The following is a 17,836-nucleotide window of genomic DNA, read 5'->3' on the forward strand; positions in this document are numbered from 1 at the left end:
CTCTCCTCTCTCAGGTGTCAGACCCTCCCTGCGGTGGGCGGGCTCTCTCTCCCCATCCCTGCCAGCTCCCCGTTTCCTTCACACTCATTTTCCTCCAATAAACCTCTTGCACATCAATTCCCTCTTGGCGTCTGCTTCTTGGAGGACCCAAATTTATCATTATTTACTTAATATCAGTACCATTATTGATGTAACACTTTCCTTTTAATCGGATTATTTTTCAAACTAAATGCATGTAGTCTCACCTTGAGCAAAATATATGTTAAACTGAATTTAATGTGCCAGTTCTATTTTTCCTAATACACTTTTAAAAAATTTATATACTTGATGATTTAAATAAAGATGTTTGAATGTGAGTCACCTAACTCATCTCCATGGTCATCTAACTCATTTCCATGGTCACCTAACTCATCGTCTCCATAGACACCCACATACGAATGTCACTCACTTGACAGTGAACTGTTTTATACATTATGTCGCCGGTAAAAGATTTTTAAAGATAAGTAAACGGTGCTTGGTGAGAAAAGAGAATTCAAACAGAATGTCAAATGACATCATCCAAAGTTTTCATTAAGTATTGGAGTTTGTGCTCTGGGTAGAATCCAGAAGAAAGATCTTCATACAACAAGAAACACACAGGAAAGAGTTTCAGAAATCCAGCTGGATTCTGGACACGAGAATAAACTCAAACAACACAGTGGCAACAGTGTTTATCACCTGCCTGGCTTTGTGTGCCAACTGGCATGGATTTTTATGAAATTTCTAAATTGGATTTTTCCAGCTCTATAAAATGACCCTGTGCTGCCTCACCCCTGACTCCTTGTTCATTTTTTGGCCACATTTAATACAGGCGAGAGTTTTGAACATGGGTGGCAGCTGGGGTTTACTCAGCAATGATGACCAAGGAATGGCTCTCAGAATCACTTGGCCCCACCCAAACCATTTCCTCACACCCCACCTTAATTCTAGAGGGGAAGAAATCAGTCGGTGGTTTGAATTTTCCTACCGCAGAGTGCGTTATGTGCTTGCCCCGGTGGTGAACTGGTGGACACCTCGGTTTTCCAAAAGGAGAGTGAAATTTAGTGGCTCTAGTGACTGATCAGATCTGGCTGGGGAAACAGAGATAGTCTGGTGGTGGTTCATCACTCCAGGGTGAGGACGCTTAAAGGAAATTGGGAGGAATAAATACTAAATGATTTAGGAAAGAAAATGAGATCGTGAAATGCCACAGGGCTCTGTCATGAACCGGAGCAATTCCAAGAATGAGAAATTCTAGTTGTTCATTTCCTTTTCTTTCCCATGAAACACGTGTTTGTAACATGTCAGGCATTTCGTTCTTCCCAGGAGTAAATTAGAAGCCTTCGACTCAATAGCGGGTTGAGTCATTTTGGAGAAGGAAAAAGAAAACAACTCTACGCATTGTTGGGTACATCAGTCGGCCTCATAGAAATAATTTCTTAAGTCGTCTAGCCCCCCATCCTCTCCACATCTTGAAAGTAGGACTTACCTTTTTCCAGAATAGTTTGCTCAGAGGCAGAGAGGTGGGTCCTCCCTTTTCCTTGGCTCCTTCCTTCGCTGTTTCTGCGGCTGGAGGATTCTTGGTTGCCCCTTGGGTCTCCTGGGGTACGAAGTTGGCTTTGTCTGACTTGAGGTCTGTTGAAGTGACAGGTGACTTTTCAGCACCCTACAGAGTTAAACAAACTCAAAATGATCTCTGGATTTCAGAAGTGAAAGATCTCTTATTTTTTTTTAAATATATACACATGGGCTGGGGTTATGCATGCTAATTTTCTTCTTCATAATTTTCTGCACTTTCCAAATATTCTACTATGAATATAGATTTGTGTTAAAATCTTGGAAAAAATCGAGATATTTTTCCTCTTGGAAAAAAAAGATCTATAGAACCATGACTTATATTTATGTAAGTAACTCATTAGGAATCAAGGTGATCATAAGAGGTACTTTGCTGTTAGAATGTTAATTCATACCAAGGTCATTAGTCTAGTCTTCCATGATTTTGGTCATGCTCTCATCGGTAAAACATCTTGAATACGAATCTCCCATATACGTGTATTTGCTTCTATTATATAGACGTATTGTTTTACTACTCCAAATTCAGAATTAAACAAGGGTTAAAATAAATATAAGTTAAAATAGAGTTTTCACATTTTCTTCCCACACTCTACCTTGGTGATCATTCACCTAGGTTATAAAGCTAGACTGGAGCTCAGCGAAGGGTTATCGAGTCAGAAGAGCCGCTACAAACCCCATCCTTTACTTTTAGAAGCAGCCTCTCCGTCTAACTTAGATGTCATTGGTAGATTGCGCTTGACTTAAAACTTCGGATGTTATGCATTCGGCCCCATTTCTTTCTCTTTCCCTCCTTCTCTCCCCGCCATCTTCTCTCCCCCTCTCTTTTTCACTCTCTCTCTCTGCCCTCCCTTTCCCTCTCTCCCACCTTCTCTCTCTCTTTCCCTTTCCTTCTGAGTGGCCACTTTGAGGTCTCATTCTAGGATATTTACTTCTTCGATGGCTGGGCTGTTTCTTCCTTTGCTCTGCCACTGCCTGAGTCATGGGATGAAGGGAAAGTCAGGAGAATTATCGTCTACGTTTCTCTCAACATGAGTGAATATTGGCATTAACATTTTTCCACGTGGTTCATCTGACCTGACCTCTTCATCTGAAGTGTCTTCATGTTATGGTTTTTGCTCCAGGAACTTATGACACTAACCCTTTAAATTCAAGGGATGTCAGATCTTTGACTACATTTTCTGGAAAAAAAAGAAATCTAGCAGTAAAAATGGGGTGTGAAAAAATATAGGAAGTATCATAGTATTTTTTTTTATGTTGGAAAAGGTCTTAGTGACCACCTGGTCCAATGCCTGAATTTTCTTGAATGGGAAAACTGGAGCCTAACATCAATCAAGGGCCACAGTGTGGCCTCGGGTCTGGACTTCCAGTTTCTACCTAGTGTTTTTTCCACACAGCGTGTCATCTCTCCAAAGGGTGCTGGCAAATAACATAAATTTTACTATATGATGAAAGAAACAATATTTTCTGTGCTGAGTTTTTTGAACACTAAAGGGGAGTCATTTATTGAACATATTCTAAATTTAAATCAGGAACTAAATGGCCAAAATATAGAAATTATTTTTGTGGTAGTTGATCCTGGAATAACCCCAGTTCCATTTAAAAGGGTACAAATGCCTTGATTTAAAATAACCTCTGCATTTTATAAACGGTGAACTCAAAAAGGCTGAGCTCATGAAGTTCTGTGTTTACACATGTCCAATCGGTCTTGGGTCTTAGCTTTAAATAGTAATTAAATTAAAGAGGACTGATTAAAGGGGAAGTAGCCTCCAGCGAGTAGTTGGCTTTCTTCTTCAGAAAATATGAGAAAGTATTATTTATTCATTTATTCATAAAAAATGCATCGAGTCCCTTCCTTGATGAGGACTAAGTTACGTGTTCTCATGGAGAGAAAGATACTAATCAAATAATTCCACAAAATTGTATAATTTCAACTGTGATAAGTGCTATGGGGGGTGGGGGGAGGAGAGGAGGAATTGTATTTAAAAGAAAAAGCTGAACCAGGAAATTAGATCCGGTCATGACAATCCGGGAAGGCTTTACTGAGAAAGAGGTGATGCGCTACGGTCTGAGGGTGACCGGAAATTAGCTGGAGAAGGAGGAAGGATGCTCCACGCACAGGCTACAGCATGCTCTAAAGGCCTTGGGCAAGCTCGTGAGGAATGGGACGGAAGCAGAAAGATTAGGGGCTGGCCAAGTGCGGCCACCTCCCCAACATGGACCTCCCCTCCTGCTTTCCTGGGAGAACCCCCATTGCTCAGGGATCCGTTTCAGCTGAACAACCTGGAGAAGTGGGGCTGACCTTATTTCCATTTCTAAGAAAGGGGCTGGTTTGAGCCAATCATCAATCCTGCAATGTCACTACTGTAGATGCTCTATTGCTTAATGATCCCATGCTGTTTTGCTTTAAAATCTGTTGCTTGGCTTTCTACACGTTAGATGCCTGTGCATCTGCTCAGCTGATGGCTGTCCCTTCCTATGTGCTCAGCCTACTCAGCCAAAGCCACATCGGGGTTACAAGAAAAGCCCCCCAGATTCCGGAGTTCTAGAATTTCTCTGGGACAGATCCGGTTTACTAAATCCCTACCACGCCTCAGGCCTGGCTGATTTTGTCACTTGCCTTTGTCCCCTCTCTGCCTCCTCTCTCCCTGCCTAGACCCTTGGACCACAGTCACTTCTTCAAGACCTAATTTCCGACTTTTAATTATTGACTTAATAATAACAGTAAAAGGTAGCAGTGCCGGGCACTGTTCTAAGCAATTGTATGTTCTAATTACGATCCTATGAGGAAGAAACTAATTGTCATGTCCATTTTACAGCTAGGGAAATTTTGGTCCTAGGTGGTTAAATAACTTGCCCTCACTCACACTCACGGGGCGGAGGGGGGCGGAGAGGGGGTGGCAGAGCTGAAATCTGAATTCAGGGGCTGTTATGAACAAGAATCAGACATGAACATGATCTATGACCCTCCCAAACGGCTATAGTACATGCTCAGATGCATCTGCTGTGTTAGATGTTGTAGACTACCATTAGTCTTTTCCCTCCCTGCCTACCTATCTCCTTACTTCCCAAAGTGCCCCACATGGCATTCTGCCAGCATCGACTGAATTAATACTCTTTGTCTGCATAACCAAGGAAACTAAAAATACAAAATCTCTTGGTATCTTTTGGACTCTGTCTCATGGATATTTGCTAGATTTAGCAAATAACCATGAGAATACAGGATGCTCTGTTAAATTTGAATTTCAGATCAACAAAGAATAACATTTTTTTTAAATAGCATAAATAGGTCCCAAATATTGCCTGGGATATAGTTATAGTCACATTAAAAATCATTTGCTATTTATCTGAAATTTGAATTTAACTGAGTGCCTGCATTTTATATGGCAACCCTACCTGTGACATTCTAAGATATTAGATTTGGAGATTGCCTTTCAAATGACCTTCTTTGCCTTTTCCACAATAAACATTCATCTTGTTTTCACATTTGGATGTGGGAGAGGAAAGGTGTTAGTAAGATGTAAAGATCACACCAAGAACCAAAAAACAATGAACGTATGGCAGGTTTATGAATCTCGTGAGCGAGCTGCTAATATTTCAGCTGCCTTACAGCAAGGGTGGGCATCAGGAAAACCTCAGTGGGGAGGGGGCATTTCTGGGCATGGCAGACATGTTCTAAAAACAATGCCCTGCCTTGTGTATAAGTTGTCATGTCCGATGTTGGAAGCACGTGCGAAAAAATTTGATTTGGAGGCATTGCCTGTGAGGCAGCCAAGAAAAAAGGATTCCGATTCAGCAAAGGAAAGCTGACACCCTCATTATTTATAACAATTAACTCATTTTGTTTATTAACTCCAGGCTTCTCCACTTCCTTAAACTAAGAAAATTCCCTTTAGAGGGAGGAAAACTGAGACGTACAGAAATGAACCTAGGCGTTAGCCAGAATCGATAACCATTGTGTGTTTTTTTTTTAGAGTAAAACTAGATGACATTTTATCCTCCTATTTGCTTGGATTTCTTCTCTGTCCTAGATTACAATGAAATCAAGGAGAAGGAGAATCACACCTCCTATAATCATACCACAGGTTCATTGACAGCATCTGTCCTAGGTACGGGGGTAAGACAATGAGATCCAAACTGTTACATGAATGAGGAGTAAGAACATATGGGAATTGTCCCCTTACTCTACTTTCGTGTGAAAAATAGACTGAATGTAACTCAGGGCAAAACCCAAAAGTCCTGTGTCTGTATGACAGAACCCCAGAAAGAGGATCCTCTCCATCTTCCCCGTAGTTCCTGAATCCCATCCTACCCCGGATGCAACTCAGTGGCAGGATGTAAGGCTAATGATTTGGGATGTCTTAGGAATAATGAACTTGGGATGTCTTAGGAATAATGAACTTAGGAATAATGAACTTAAGGTAAGGGTCGGGGAGATTCTGTGTGTGAAATGAATGTCATAATGAAATGCAGATCCAGGGCTGCGGAGAGTCACACACTACTTAAACTTTCAAGGCCTCCTGCTCACAGCAGCTCTAAGAGGGAGTTCAGCTAGGTTCCTTTGTATGAGGTCCATGCCATGTTTCACTAGCAGTTATCAAACTGTCTTTCACGTACAGTGGTTTCGCTTTTTAGTTTTTCTCTCCCCCCATTGCAATATCGACCCCTTTCTCCCTTTACAGAACAAAAGAAGCTTGTATGGAAATTGAAGGGTGGCTTCATAACATAATTTGTTTATGCCAATATAGATTCACCCATGAGAGATTTCTAGGGAGCTTTGATTTGCATACACAATCCCAAGACTATCACATCCAGCTGGGGAAGTCTTTTTTAATAAGTTCATTCAACTTAGTGAAGAATGGTTGATATTTTAGACACATTTCCAAGCATGCTGGCCCAATGCAGGGGTCTTTTTAACTGATGGCTTCAGACAAACACTGGTGTCTTCTTAGACATTAGAAGAATGAAATCGTCCAAACTGACTCCTGTGTTCTCTTCTCCAGGGACATGGAGATAGGGCTCTCTCTGCCTTTATGCATTGTTTTGTTCTGCATGGGTTTTTATATGGGATCAGTATAAGCTTATTTAATACTGGGAATGAATGTAACAGACCACAGAAAGATAAAATTGTTATCTCGAGGTTAGAATAGTATTTCCCAAAGTGTAGAAAGCATACCATTGATTGATTCAGGGATGATTTTACATTGTACAGAGATATGACATTAAATCACAATCAAATAGTGACAATGCTTTTTCTTTTTTAACTCATTTAATCCTTCTAAGAATATTCGAGGGGAGTCTTGGTCTGCTGCTGGTATATCTTTAACATTTCTCTACTGCTGTCTAATTGCCTTTTCATAAAGCTAGAAAGGGCCTTAGATTCAGAGCTTAACAAACAGGTAACTAGAATGTAATATATATTTTTTTATTGGCTATATTAATAGTTACCTTCCTCTTATGTCAACTCTGATTTTCTGTGTAGGATGTAATATTAAAGTTTCTTTTGAAGATATTAAAGATAATTTTAAGTAGGAAATGGGTTCACGCCAATATAAAAATATCAAGTAAATAATAAAAATATATGACAAAAATGATGAAGGCGGTGTGTATATTTTCAACATTTGGGAAACACTGGGTTAGAAGAGTAATTTCAGAACCCTGGTCCACAGTAGGAAGAAACTGATCTGTTTGTAACTATAAAGAACTTTTTAAAAAATTACTAAAATGTGATTCACAGAATCATTCACCCCCATTTAAAGATCCCCGCCACTCAAGGCTCTGTCTTCACAGAAGCTCAGTTGGGTCGATGTGGAACCACACGTACATCACGTGGTGAAGACCAGGGTTCTTCCCCACTCCCCTGCCCCCTAGTTTGGAAGATACAGACCTTATGCCTAAAGAATTTCCTAAAGGTGAGCCCTAGCCTGGGGCTATGCAGGGGCTTTTTCTTGTTTCCTTCAGCCTGGACCTCGGAGGTCTTCTGCCCAGCTTGTCCATCACACACGCTTTCTGTTTTGGATGCCTTGCGGGCAACAGCAGTCACAGCTTAGTACTTTGTTTTTAAACAAAATCTATTTTTTTTTCCAGTTGTTTTAAAGTGCGTTAAAACACTTTGGCAATTAACCGTTGGTATATCACCCCATCCCCCAACTACAAGACAGCACATGAATGTTTATCTTTTTTAAACTGTCAAAGATGATTTGCTAAGGAGCATTTTCACGGTCCATTTCAAGTACACATGGATTTTCAACACGGCGACCGATTTAAATCACCCAGATTAACACAAATCCATTTGTAAAGACAATGACAGAACATTTGAACTCTGTCTGTATGACATAAAATAGCCAGGTGAGAAATCTAAAAAAATCAAAAAGATAACACAGTCCCTACTTGATACTTGTAAATACCTAAATGGTATTGTCACATGGACGATAAAAAAATATGAAGACAAACGATTGATTTTTCTACCCTGGAGTCAAAGCATATGCTACCACTGAGTGACTTTAATTCTCAAACCGATTGCCTTTTATTCAGTTTTAGAAACTTCAGGGAAGCAAATATTTACTCACTTCATCCACAAAAATTTCAACTGACTTCTAGATGGGCAGATCTCCCAGGCAAAAGAAATTTCTAGTATGAGCCAGTCCACGGAGCCAAAGTAGGGTGAGATTGGAACTGAAATAGCCCAGCCACAGCCATTCAGAATTGTTGACTCAAGTTACAAATGGCAGGGAATTTTGTGAGGAATGCGTAGTGGCTAAAAATTGCCCAGGGCCAAATGGGAAGATGGACAAACAGTACAGACGTTTCAAAAGCGTGACTCTAAGAACTTCGGTAGAAAAGATGTTAAAAGGTGAAGTATGAGAACCGCGTTTATAGAAAGAGGTCTGTTTGTGGGTATCATGGACCACCTACGTTCACAAAACCCTCTTCTGAGACCTAGCTCCACCAGCGGTGACCCCTCAGCGCTCTGGGCAATGAGATTTTATCAGCTCAGCCCATTCGGCTGGGACCACATTCTGGGTGGAGGCAGAGTGTTGGTGTATGAGCAGCTGAAGGGCGTGAGAGCATCAGGTCACTTGGGGAGCCACCCAACACACCCACATATTCCACTATTTATAGCCTATTGTGCTGACTATGTGGCCTCAAACAATGCAAAACACAACACCGAAACCGAAAAACCACTGGACCCAACCATTCACTGAACTTGACCCTAGCTGCCTTGTAGCAAACGAATAATTTTATAAGAAAATGTGTAGATGCCTCAGACATAGGTTTCTTCAATAAAAGAGAAAAAAGAATGTTAGGGGAACCGATCAATACAGTACAAATGTAATGATGGTGTTCAGTCTGTCTTGCAGTGTGTATGGAAGTAGGGAGCTCTGAAAAGAGAGCTCTGTGGTCTACCAGGCATCGTCACACCTCCATTCAACCCTGGGTCGGGGAGATAGAACTTTTATTGTCCAAATATTAGAGATGTGGACGTTGGGTTCAGACTGGTTAGGATTACGCAATTTGTCTCAGAAGACCTGTACTTGAGCGCTGGTCCTGCTATCACGTAGCAGAACCAGCGCTCAAGTGCAGGTCTTCTGAGACAAATTGCAGGATCCTTTTCACAGCTTAGCCCCTTTAAATATGGGGAGCAGATGTATGAGGCTGGCCAAGCCAGTGTCTTTCAAAGCACTTGAAGTTAATAAAAGAAGGACACAAGACACTTATCCGTCACCAAGTTAAACTTTCCTCACGATTCCTGTGAAACTTAAACTATGTGTTTTACTAGAGGTAATCAGTCTGTCAAGTGTAAAGGGAAAACATCTCTAGAAATTAGTCATTCCAAACAAAATTTATTTTGAAGGGAATTGGCTGAATTTCCAAGACGACAGAGAAGACATTAGGCTCTCTAGGGCATCCTAACTCCTCTACATGTTTCTTCACTTGGCAAGTGTCCACTGGTGACCCTTTCGCTTCGTCAAATAATTGCCTTTGAAGTGAAGATTTATTTTTTTTTCAAATTACATGAAAAACAAAGAACATATTTTTAAAAAACCCAAAAATATAGCAGCCTTTTCTTCTACTTTAAATGGAGTCTTACCTCTTCCTCATTTCCAGGAGCTAATTTTTACTATTTTCCCTTGTCTTTGTACATACAACTAAAAAGACGAGGATGACATATATTATTACTGTTCTGTTCTTATTCTGCATAAGAAATGGGTTATGGTGACATTATTTAGCCAGCATTGGCAAATGTTTCAAGCTTCCCTCTAAAATTCCCACCCAAATACCATTGACATAAATGAAACATTTTAAAGACAATCTAACAGCACGATCAAATTGCCAAACAAATATGGATATATGTACATATGTATATATACACATGCATAAAAATTCAAGAAACAATGGAGCAGATGCAAATTCAAATCCAATTCTCTATAAAAACCCAAATATAAACACACTTCAAATTACCTACCGTATCTTCCAGATCTTTTTTCGTTTCAGCTTTGTTAGGTGAAACCTTAAAAATTTGAGAAAAACAAATGGTAAAAATCATAGCTCTTTAGGATGATTTTATTTCATAGATATATAGTTTTTTTAGGGTGGTCCAGTTCACTATACATGTAAAAAATATTATGAGAAGTCCATTTAGTACAGTAGAAACTCACAGACTTCTGGTATACCCAGGTATACAAAAGTTAACAAAAATCAATATTTTATAATGAAATTCATCAGATCTTATATTCACCAAGAGTTTCACCACACTCAAAATTGTCTCCTGGAAGGCCACAGACCTTCCATCAATTCTGCCACTAACCCAAACAAATGAACAAACCTTTGCTCTTTGTGGCACATTCTATCGTCTTTTTTGGTTTTATGTTTTGAAGTTAGTTTTGGCCTTTGGAAGAGCCCGACCACACTTGGAGCTGTCTGCTTAATGACACGTTCATTCGCCAGCCCATTTCTGAATGTCTGGCATGTGCCCGGCCGTGGACTCTGTCCTGAGGAGTCAGAGATGAACAGGCAGTGCAAGACATGGGTCTCGGCCTCCGTCCAGTTCAAATGGTAGACTTCGATGGAACTAGATAGAAAGTGGTTTCCACCGTTTCATTTGCCATGTGAATGGCAAAGCTGCTTCAACAGGTCGACAGCTAGAGGAGGTATTCTCCAATTCGTTTTATGATCAATGACCATTCAATTGCAATAGAGCTCCATCAGGACACAGCTCACGTTACACAGTTCGGGTACCCCCTGTTCATTTCACAGTTCCCATCTCTGGAGTCTCCCTCCCTGAAAGCCTGAGGCAACACAATCCCCTTACAAAACATATCTTGTCGCTGTTCTCCAGTGTCCCAGCTGCATCACGATGACACCCATTCAGAACGACGACACTAACATTATTCTTAGAATAACAAAACATTTGAGCAATGGAATCGAGGAAAAAAATGAAGGTAACTGCTCACCAGCGTTTTAAAGAAGCTCATGATGGAGTTATTATTCTCGGTTATATCTGTTGTCTGGGGGTCCTCCTTTGCAATCTCCAGTTCTTCAGAGTCCCCGGGGACGGAGCAACTCACGGGTGTGACTTCCTGTCCTTTGCCCTTGCCTTCAACTATGTCCTAGGAGCAAAAGAGAGTTTTTCACAGTTGCAACTTGTTGAATGTAGACTCTCAAAGCAATATTTTTGCTTCGCGTCCCCTTCTCCCTTACCCCTTAATTCCAGCCATACTTCTTCTGCCCACGGGCATGTGGAACAATCAGGCGCTTATGAGAGTCACTCTTCCTCCCCTCACCCTCTTTCTAACATATTCAGCATTTGCAGTCAGTTGGAGAGACATTGTTTGGAGCCAGAGGGTAACAAACACAGCAGTGCACGTTGCATTCCAAACAAAAACCCTTTTCTACCAATTCTGCAAAGAGGGTGTTATGATGCCGGTGGGTCTCCATCTTTGTGGTCTCCTAGCCTAACGATTCGTACGTGGTCCCCAGAGACGTGTCCACTAGATTCACCACAATCTCCACAATGGTGACACATACCAACTAAAAAAAGTATTTATATTTTAAAATAATAATTATTTTGTTAGGATCTGGTTGTTTATCAGTACAAAGAAGGTAGTATAGGGACTGATTTTTCTCCTCTAACTGACCCAGGTGTAGAATGCATTCTGGACCTGTCTCCCTTTTCCCATCTCCACTCCCACCTCCCTGGACCAGCCATGGCCATCTCTCCACCTCGTGACTCCAATGGCCCCGTTGCCCTGTCTGCTCGTGCCCTTGGTCCCTTCAAGCCATTATTTACTCAGCAGACCCCATTCTTCCCTTTCTTACCACCCTCCAAAGACCTTCCTATGGCCTGTGGAGTCAGGTCCAAACTCTTATACAGGGTCTGGCTCATGTCTCTGTCCCTAACCCCTGTGTGGCAGGCGCTCTTTCCTTCCCTTCGTTCTCTCTGGTCAGCTTTCTTTGAGTTTCACAAACACACACCACAAGCTAGTTTCAACCTCAAGTCTTCCTGTCTGGCACATTCTTCCCCTCTGTCTGCCCGTGGGTAATTTCCATTCATCATTCAAGTCTTAAGTGTCACCTCTCCGGCCCTCGTTATCATCTCTACCATTGTCCCTTGTCCTTTCCCGTCTTAGCTATTACAACATTTTTCTTTACATGCTCAGTATCTGTTCCTTTCCTCATGCTTGCACTTGACTGTAAGCTTGACAAAGACAGAGGTTACCTTGACTTTGCTCACTGCTTTTTCTCTAGGGCAGGGAGGCCCACAGCAGCCATTCAATAAATATGTACTATTTGACTACTTAAAAGATGAATGGATGTAAATAAATTTTATACAAGTGGGATGGTGCTATCTGCATCAACTCATTTTTTTTTCACATAACAAAATAGCTCAGACATCTTCTCGTCGCCACACAGCTAGATCTGCATCATCCTTCATGTCCCAAGCAGTATTCTGTGTGCGTGTGACGTTATTTATTATCTAATATCCTTATTGATGGGCATTTATGGTGATTATAGTTTTACATCTAGGATGCTATAAGCAGTATAAAATGAACACCCCACACTTATATTTTTAATCCATTATGCGTATCTATATTTCCTTTTGGTAAATTCCCTGAAGTGAAATTTCTGGGTCAAGAAGTAGGCACATTTTATAACATCATAAATATTCCTGCAACAACATGGACGCTCTCATTAGGAAGGCCCTCTTGGGATCTGAAAAGCTGTTGGGTTCACTGGTAGGAGTAGCAGGTGATACGTAGAACACATCCGGGGACTGTGGATTTGCAGTGCGGAGCTTGGTCTGGAGGTGAGTAGAGGAGGAAGAGCTGATTTGCCCGCTCCCCCTAGATACAAATAAACCAGTAAATGTGACATGTGACTCAGGCGGTGAAGGTTGCAAGGAAGACACTGAAGATGAAGGAACAAGCACAGAGTGACCAGGGTGCTGCTACTTTAGACTGTGGGCAAAGTCCTCTAAGAGGTTGTGTGGGTGTGGGGTGCAGGGAAGCATCTATTCTGGAGGGTCCCCTGACCTCTACACTGCGTCGGCTGCTCTGAGACGGTCTGGTCGCACAGCCTGTGGGCTGGCGTCCCAGCGCTCACCACGGTGGATGGAAGGGTCTGCGTCTAAGGCCCCCTGTGCGCAGACTGGGTGTTTCCTAACGGGAGCAAGAGACACTGATTCTTCTCTGAGATCCCAGGGCTAAACACACAGAGCACATTGATCGAAGTTCCTGGGAATGACACGGAATACAGTGAAGTCAACTGAAAAGGAAATGAGCGGCTAGAATGTCACGTGGCCACGTAGATGGGGAAAGCAAACGGGCCAGGTGGCCTTCTTCACCCAGGGGGAGCACTCTCACTGGGGGAGACACGGTTTGACAGACTCTAGGTGTAGACGTGCCTCCAGCCTCCTCCTCTGCCCCAGCCGCCCGAAGATGGGCCCTCCACTTCCACGATCTCGCAGAGGCGGCAGTGTCTCAAGACCTGGACATCAACCGAGGGGCGACGAGACCTGCTGGCCCCGTGCAAAGCAGGTGGTCTGAGTGAGAGTTTTATTTTTTTTCAAATCAAAATCCACAGCTTGAACTTGAACCCTTTTCTGGAAAGACATTTTTGTCCTTAGATTGGGTTTTAAAAAAAGAACATAAGATTTCCACTTCCAGGAAGATAGAGACGACAAACTCTTCCTTATTCCTTCACTAAGCACAATGGAAGATCCCCAACATTATGTAGAAAGCAAACACAGAAGACTTTGAAAGGAGAGGAGAAGGCAGACCAGCTGGGGGCCCAGAGGAAAACACAGCGGCGAAGTTCCTGGCTTCTCTTTTTTGCCACAAGGGTCCTAGACTTGGAACTGAAGAGGCTGGCAACCTGAAAATACCAATGGGTGCTGACAAAAAAAAAAAAATCTTCTCATGAAGCCCGTTCTCCCAACCCAGGGACTCGAAAAGAACCAGTCTAGCAACGTGAAACTTTCAGACGATAACTGCCCTTCTCAGCAAACACCAACTATGTGAATGTACAATGATTTTAAGATTAAAAAGTTCTGAAAAAGCATGATAGGGTAGTGCTGGAAGAGTAAGAATAAATAACTATTAAAAAGTCTGTAATAGATAAATAAAGCAGCATGTGGTATTAACATGTAACATTTATCTATGACCACATGATGGAATATTTCACAGCCATGAAATGAATTCTTTGGAGAATGTGTCATGAGAAGGAAAAATAACCATAGTAATAATAAAAACGACTAAGCTTTATGTGTCAGGCTCAACGCTAAGCTAGCTAAAAAGATCTAATTTTTACTGATGAATAAATTGATGTGTGAAAAGAATAAATAACTTGCTTTTTGGTCATAGAGAGGAACTTGGATTTGACCCCAGGCCCAAATGATTTCAGAGGAAAGAAGCTTTTCTGAAGCGCTGTGTTGCATTGTCTCGTCGTCTTCCTTTTCTCAGCTGTTTACTCAAATACTACCTTCTCGCCAAAGATTTTCTTATTTAAATTTCCCTTGTCTCTCTATTCTTGTTCCCTAGTGTGTGTAGAGAGAGAGACAGATTTTACATATGACACATTTTACCCAAAGACATATGGGAATGTAGTGTGTGATAAAGAGGATGCCTCAGATTTATCAAAGTGAAGAAGGAATTTTTCATAAAAGATGTAGGACAACAGGGTTATATCTGGAAAAAAATTAACTTGTCACAATTCAACCTTATAGATAAAAATACTAGAAGAAAACACATCAAAGCATTTGATAATTTTAGATTGAGAGGTTTTTTTGGTAACTTCGACTTAAAATGCAGAAGTTATGAAAAAAAATCGAAAGTGAAGAAATCCAAACGTTTAAGAAAATTTGGTTGGGAGGCTAGGGTTAGAAGCAGGCACTCTCTCAGACATTGCTGATCGGAGAGTAAATTAATTCAGTTTTGATAGAGGGCTGAAATTTTGGCATTATCTACCAACGTTTAAAAAAAGAATATATTCTTTTAGGCAGTGATTTCATGTCTAAGAGTTAACGCAAAATTCGCACATGTGTGAAATAACAAATACATGAGGTTATTCACTGAAATGAGGCAATAACAAATATTTGGAAACCAGCCAAATGTCATTAATAGGGTTGTGGGTAAACAAATTATGGTACATTCATTCAATGGAAGACTACACAAGTGTTACAGATGAGGAAGCTATACAGATATAAAAAGCAGTGTTAACTGACAAAAAAGTACAGAATAGAACAGAGTGTGTATTATATCGTTTTCAAGTAAAAAAAAAAAAGAGAGAACTTACACTTGTATTTGATTTTGAATGCCCAAAGCAAGCCTAGAAGGATACATTTAAAAATACCAACGGCAAGTATGCCATTTTATGTTTTTGCTGTTCTCATCAGGCCTCCAGCTCATTCTCAGCAAACAGAAATTTTAGACAGACACACAAACATTCTCCAGGAAACTTCTTTTAAGCAAACAGGTGTTCGTGGTGTCAGTTTGTTTTTCATCTGTGCAGAAGCAGTCTATATTTTTCCCTTTCTACTGGCTTCAAAGGGCAAACAGACAGGAACACTAGTTAAGTAATCACAATTTGTCATGTTTGAAAAATAATGCCACCTTATCATAATTTGATTGTCTGCAATGAAACCCATATGGAACTTCTGGCACCTTCCTTCAACTGTAAACTGGTTTCCAGCTCCCTTTAAGCAAAGTCTACATTGTCCTAGTGAAAATATAAGTTCAGGCAGGATGATCAAGGCTAAAAAAGCCTTGTCTGGAACAATTTGTGATGAACGTCCACGTCATCTAGATTAGCCATTGATCATACATCACTGGTTTCATTTTGAATCTTTGTACCAAGAATCGGTACCTGATGTACAGTTGAACACAGGAAAATTTGTCTGAAAAACATTGAACGGTACGAAAACCCATTACTCCACTCCTTCCCATCTGTTAGAAATTTGAGCCACATGCTGCCTGAAATAAAAAGGAAAGCTGTTTCCTGTCCCACTTGGGTGCCCCAACAGCAAACAGGCATCATTTGCTAGGCAACAGTGGTCTCCAGACAATCATTAAGTGTTTATGTTCTTCTTCCGGAAGTGCCATCATCTGCATAGAGCCATTGTCAGATTTGAGAAGAAAAATGGCATTCGGTTAATTCTTGAAGATAGAATTCACCTTCGATTTGCCTCAAAGGGAAAGCGAATTAATAAACAAGCAGGAAGGAACTCTAAAACCGAAGTCTACAAAAAACATTTTGTGGAACCTGAAAATTTCCTAAACAGATTGGAATTTTTTTTTTTAAACGTTGCTTTACTACAAAACCGAAATCCACCTAAGGAGGGTCTATCGCTGTAGCTCATTTTGTATTTTCTTTTCTTCACTGTTCCTGCCCAGTTCACATCAATTGATAAAAATGTACTCACATCTTTCAACCCTGTGGCAAAAACAGGGAATGAATACCAATAGTGTAAGAAATGCCAGTTATGACAGGGCTCCCAAAACTGCCTATGCATATCAAAATTTCTCTTTCTATTTCCTACTGGAGATTATTGTACACTTAGCTCTAAGTGTGTTTTTAAATGTCCGTGTTATTTCTGACCAAGGAATTGGCACCCACCCTCCGGACTGCAGAGTTGAGAATTATTGTAAGCAAAAAATAACCTCTTGTCGAAGCTGTTCCTAGTTGCCTGTTGCCATTGCTAGAAAAATCAGGTTGCCTCAAGCCTCATAGCACAGCCTTGTGGAGAAAGCAGGAAATAACCTAGATCGTAGTATTTTTTATTTTTTTTTTACTTAGCTAGGCAGTATGCTGTACTTCCTTCTTTTATAAAAAAGAGAAAATACAGAGGAGCAAAGAGTAAAAATATAAAATGCATTCATTATCCCATTACTGAAAGAAACTATAGATAACAATTTGCAATTTTTCTTTCTATACTCCTTCGGGTAGAAGGAGGAATACATGTAGGCAGGCGGACATCCCTTTTACTCAAAAAAGATCATTCCGTATACACTATTTTAAAACCTACTGTTCTTGAATAACATTATATTATAACTGTCAATTCATGTCAATGATTCTATTTCTATGTCATCTTTGTTTCTGATGGCCAGTGTCAAGGTGTACCATAATCAGTATCAAAGTCAACCTATTGGGCCTTTTTGATCTTCCCAGCTTTTTCTCTTGCAATGCTGCAATTAAAAAAAAAAGTCTTATACATGCGATTTTGCTTATTTTCTCGATAAATTCCTATATGTCAAATTGTGCAAAAGCATGCGTGTTTTAGGACTTTAAAATTGTGTACCGCCTGAGTGCCGTGGTTGAAATAAGCTTCCTAGTGATCTAGGTAGTTGATTAAGAAATTATCAAAGACTTAGGCAGGCAATCAAAATAACGTGACCATACTGAAACATGAAATCTAAATTTTCATTGTCTTCTGGCGTATTTTCTAAGAGGGGAATTCAAGCTGCATGACACAGTTCTAAAAATGTTCCACTTATCTATTTTCGCTCCTCTTCTCAGGAAACAATCAACATTGTTCACTTTATCTGCTTATACTAATTGAGCCAAGCTCGGCTGGATCAGTTATCTAGCATGATGCTGTTTGCTGTAAACCATAAGATCAACACCTGTTTTAATATTCTGCAGACATAATCTCAGGATACTAAACACTCCCATCTCAGCAGGCATCTAGCACAGCACCTTCACACGGTAGGGCCTCATTAATCTACAGTACTGACTGATGCAGAGGTGT

The 17,836-nt window shown here is 40.7% G+C and overlaps 1 protein-coding gene across 1 annotated transcript in view; it reads right to left on the minus strand.

Annotated features, from left to right (window-relative positions):
* The window catches only part of BCAS1 (brain enriched myelin associated protein 1), a 71,159-nt gene that overhangs the window by 27,513 nt on the left and 25,810 nt on the right, over positions 1-17,836 (minus strand). Inside the window, exons 3-6 of the mRNA XM_039864655.1 lie at positions 11,046-11,201; positions 10,058-10,102; positions 7,478-7,612; positions 1,508-1,684 (exon numbers count right to left, since the gene is read on the minus strand). Coding sequence (XP_039720589.1) covers positions 1,508-1,684; positions 7,478-7,612; positions 10,058-10,102; positions 11,046-11,201 — 513 coding nt within the window. The remainder of the gene's footprint in view (positions 1-1,507; positions 1,685-7,477; positions 7,613-10,057; positions 10,103-11,045; positions 11,202-17,836) is intronic.

The sequence above is a fragment of the Pteropus medius genome, unplaced genomic scaffold (assembly GCF_902729225.1).
Source record: "Pteropus medius unplaced genomic scaffold, Ma_sr-lr_union100, whole genome shotgun sequence".
Classification (NCBI taxonomy): Eukaryota; Metazoa; Chordata; class Mammalia; order Chiroptera; family Pteropodidae; genus Pteropus; species Pteropus medius.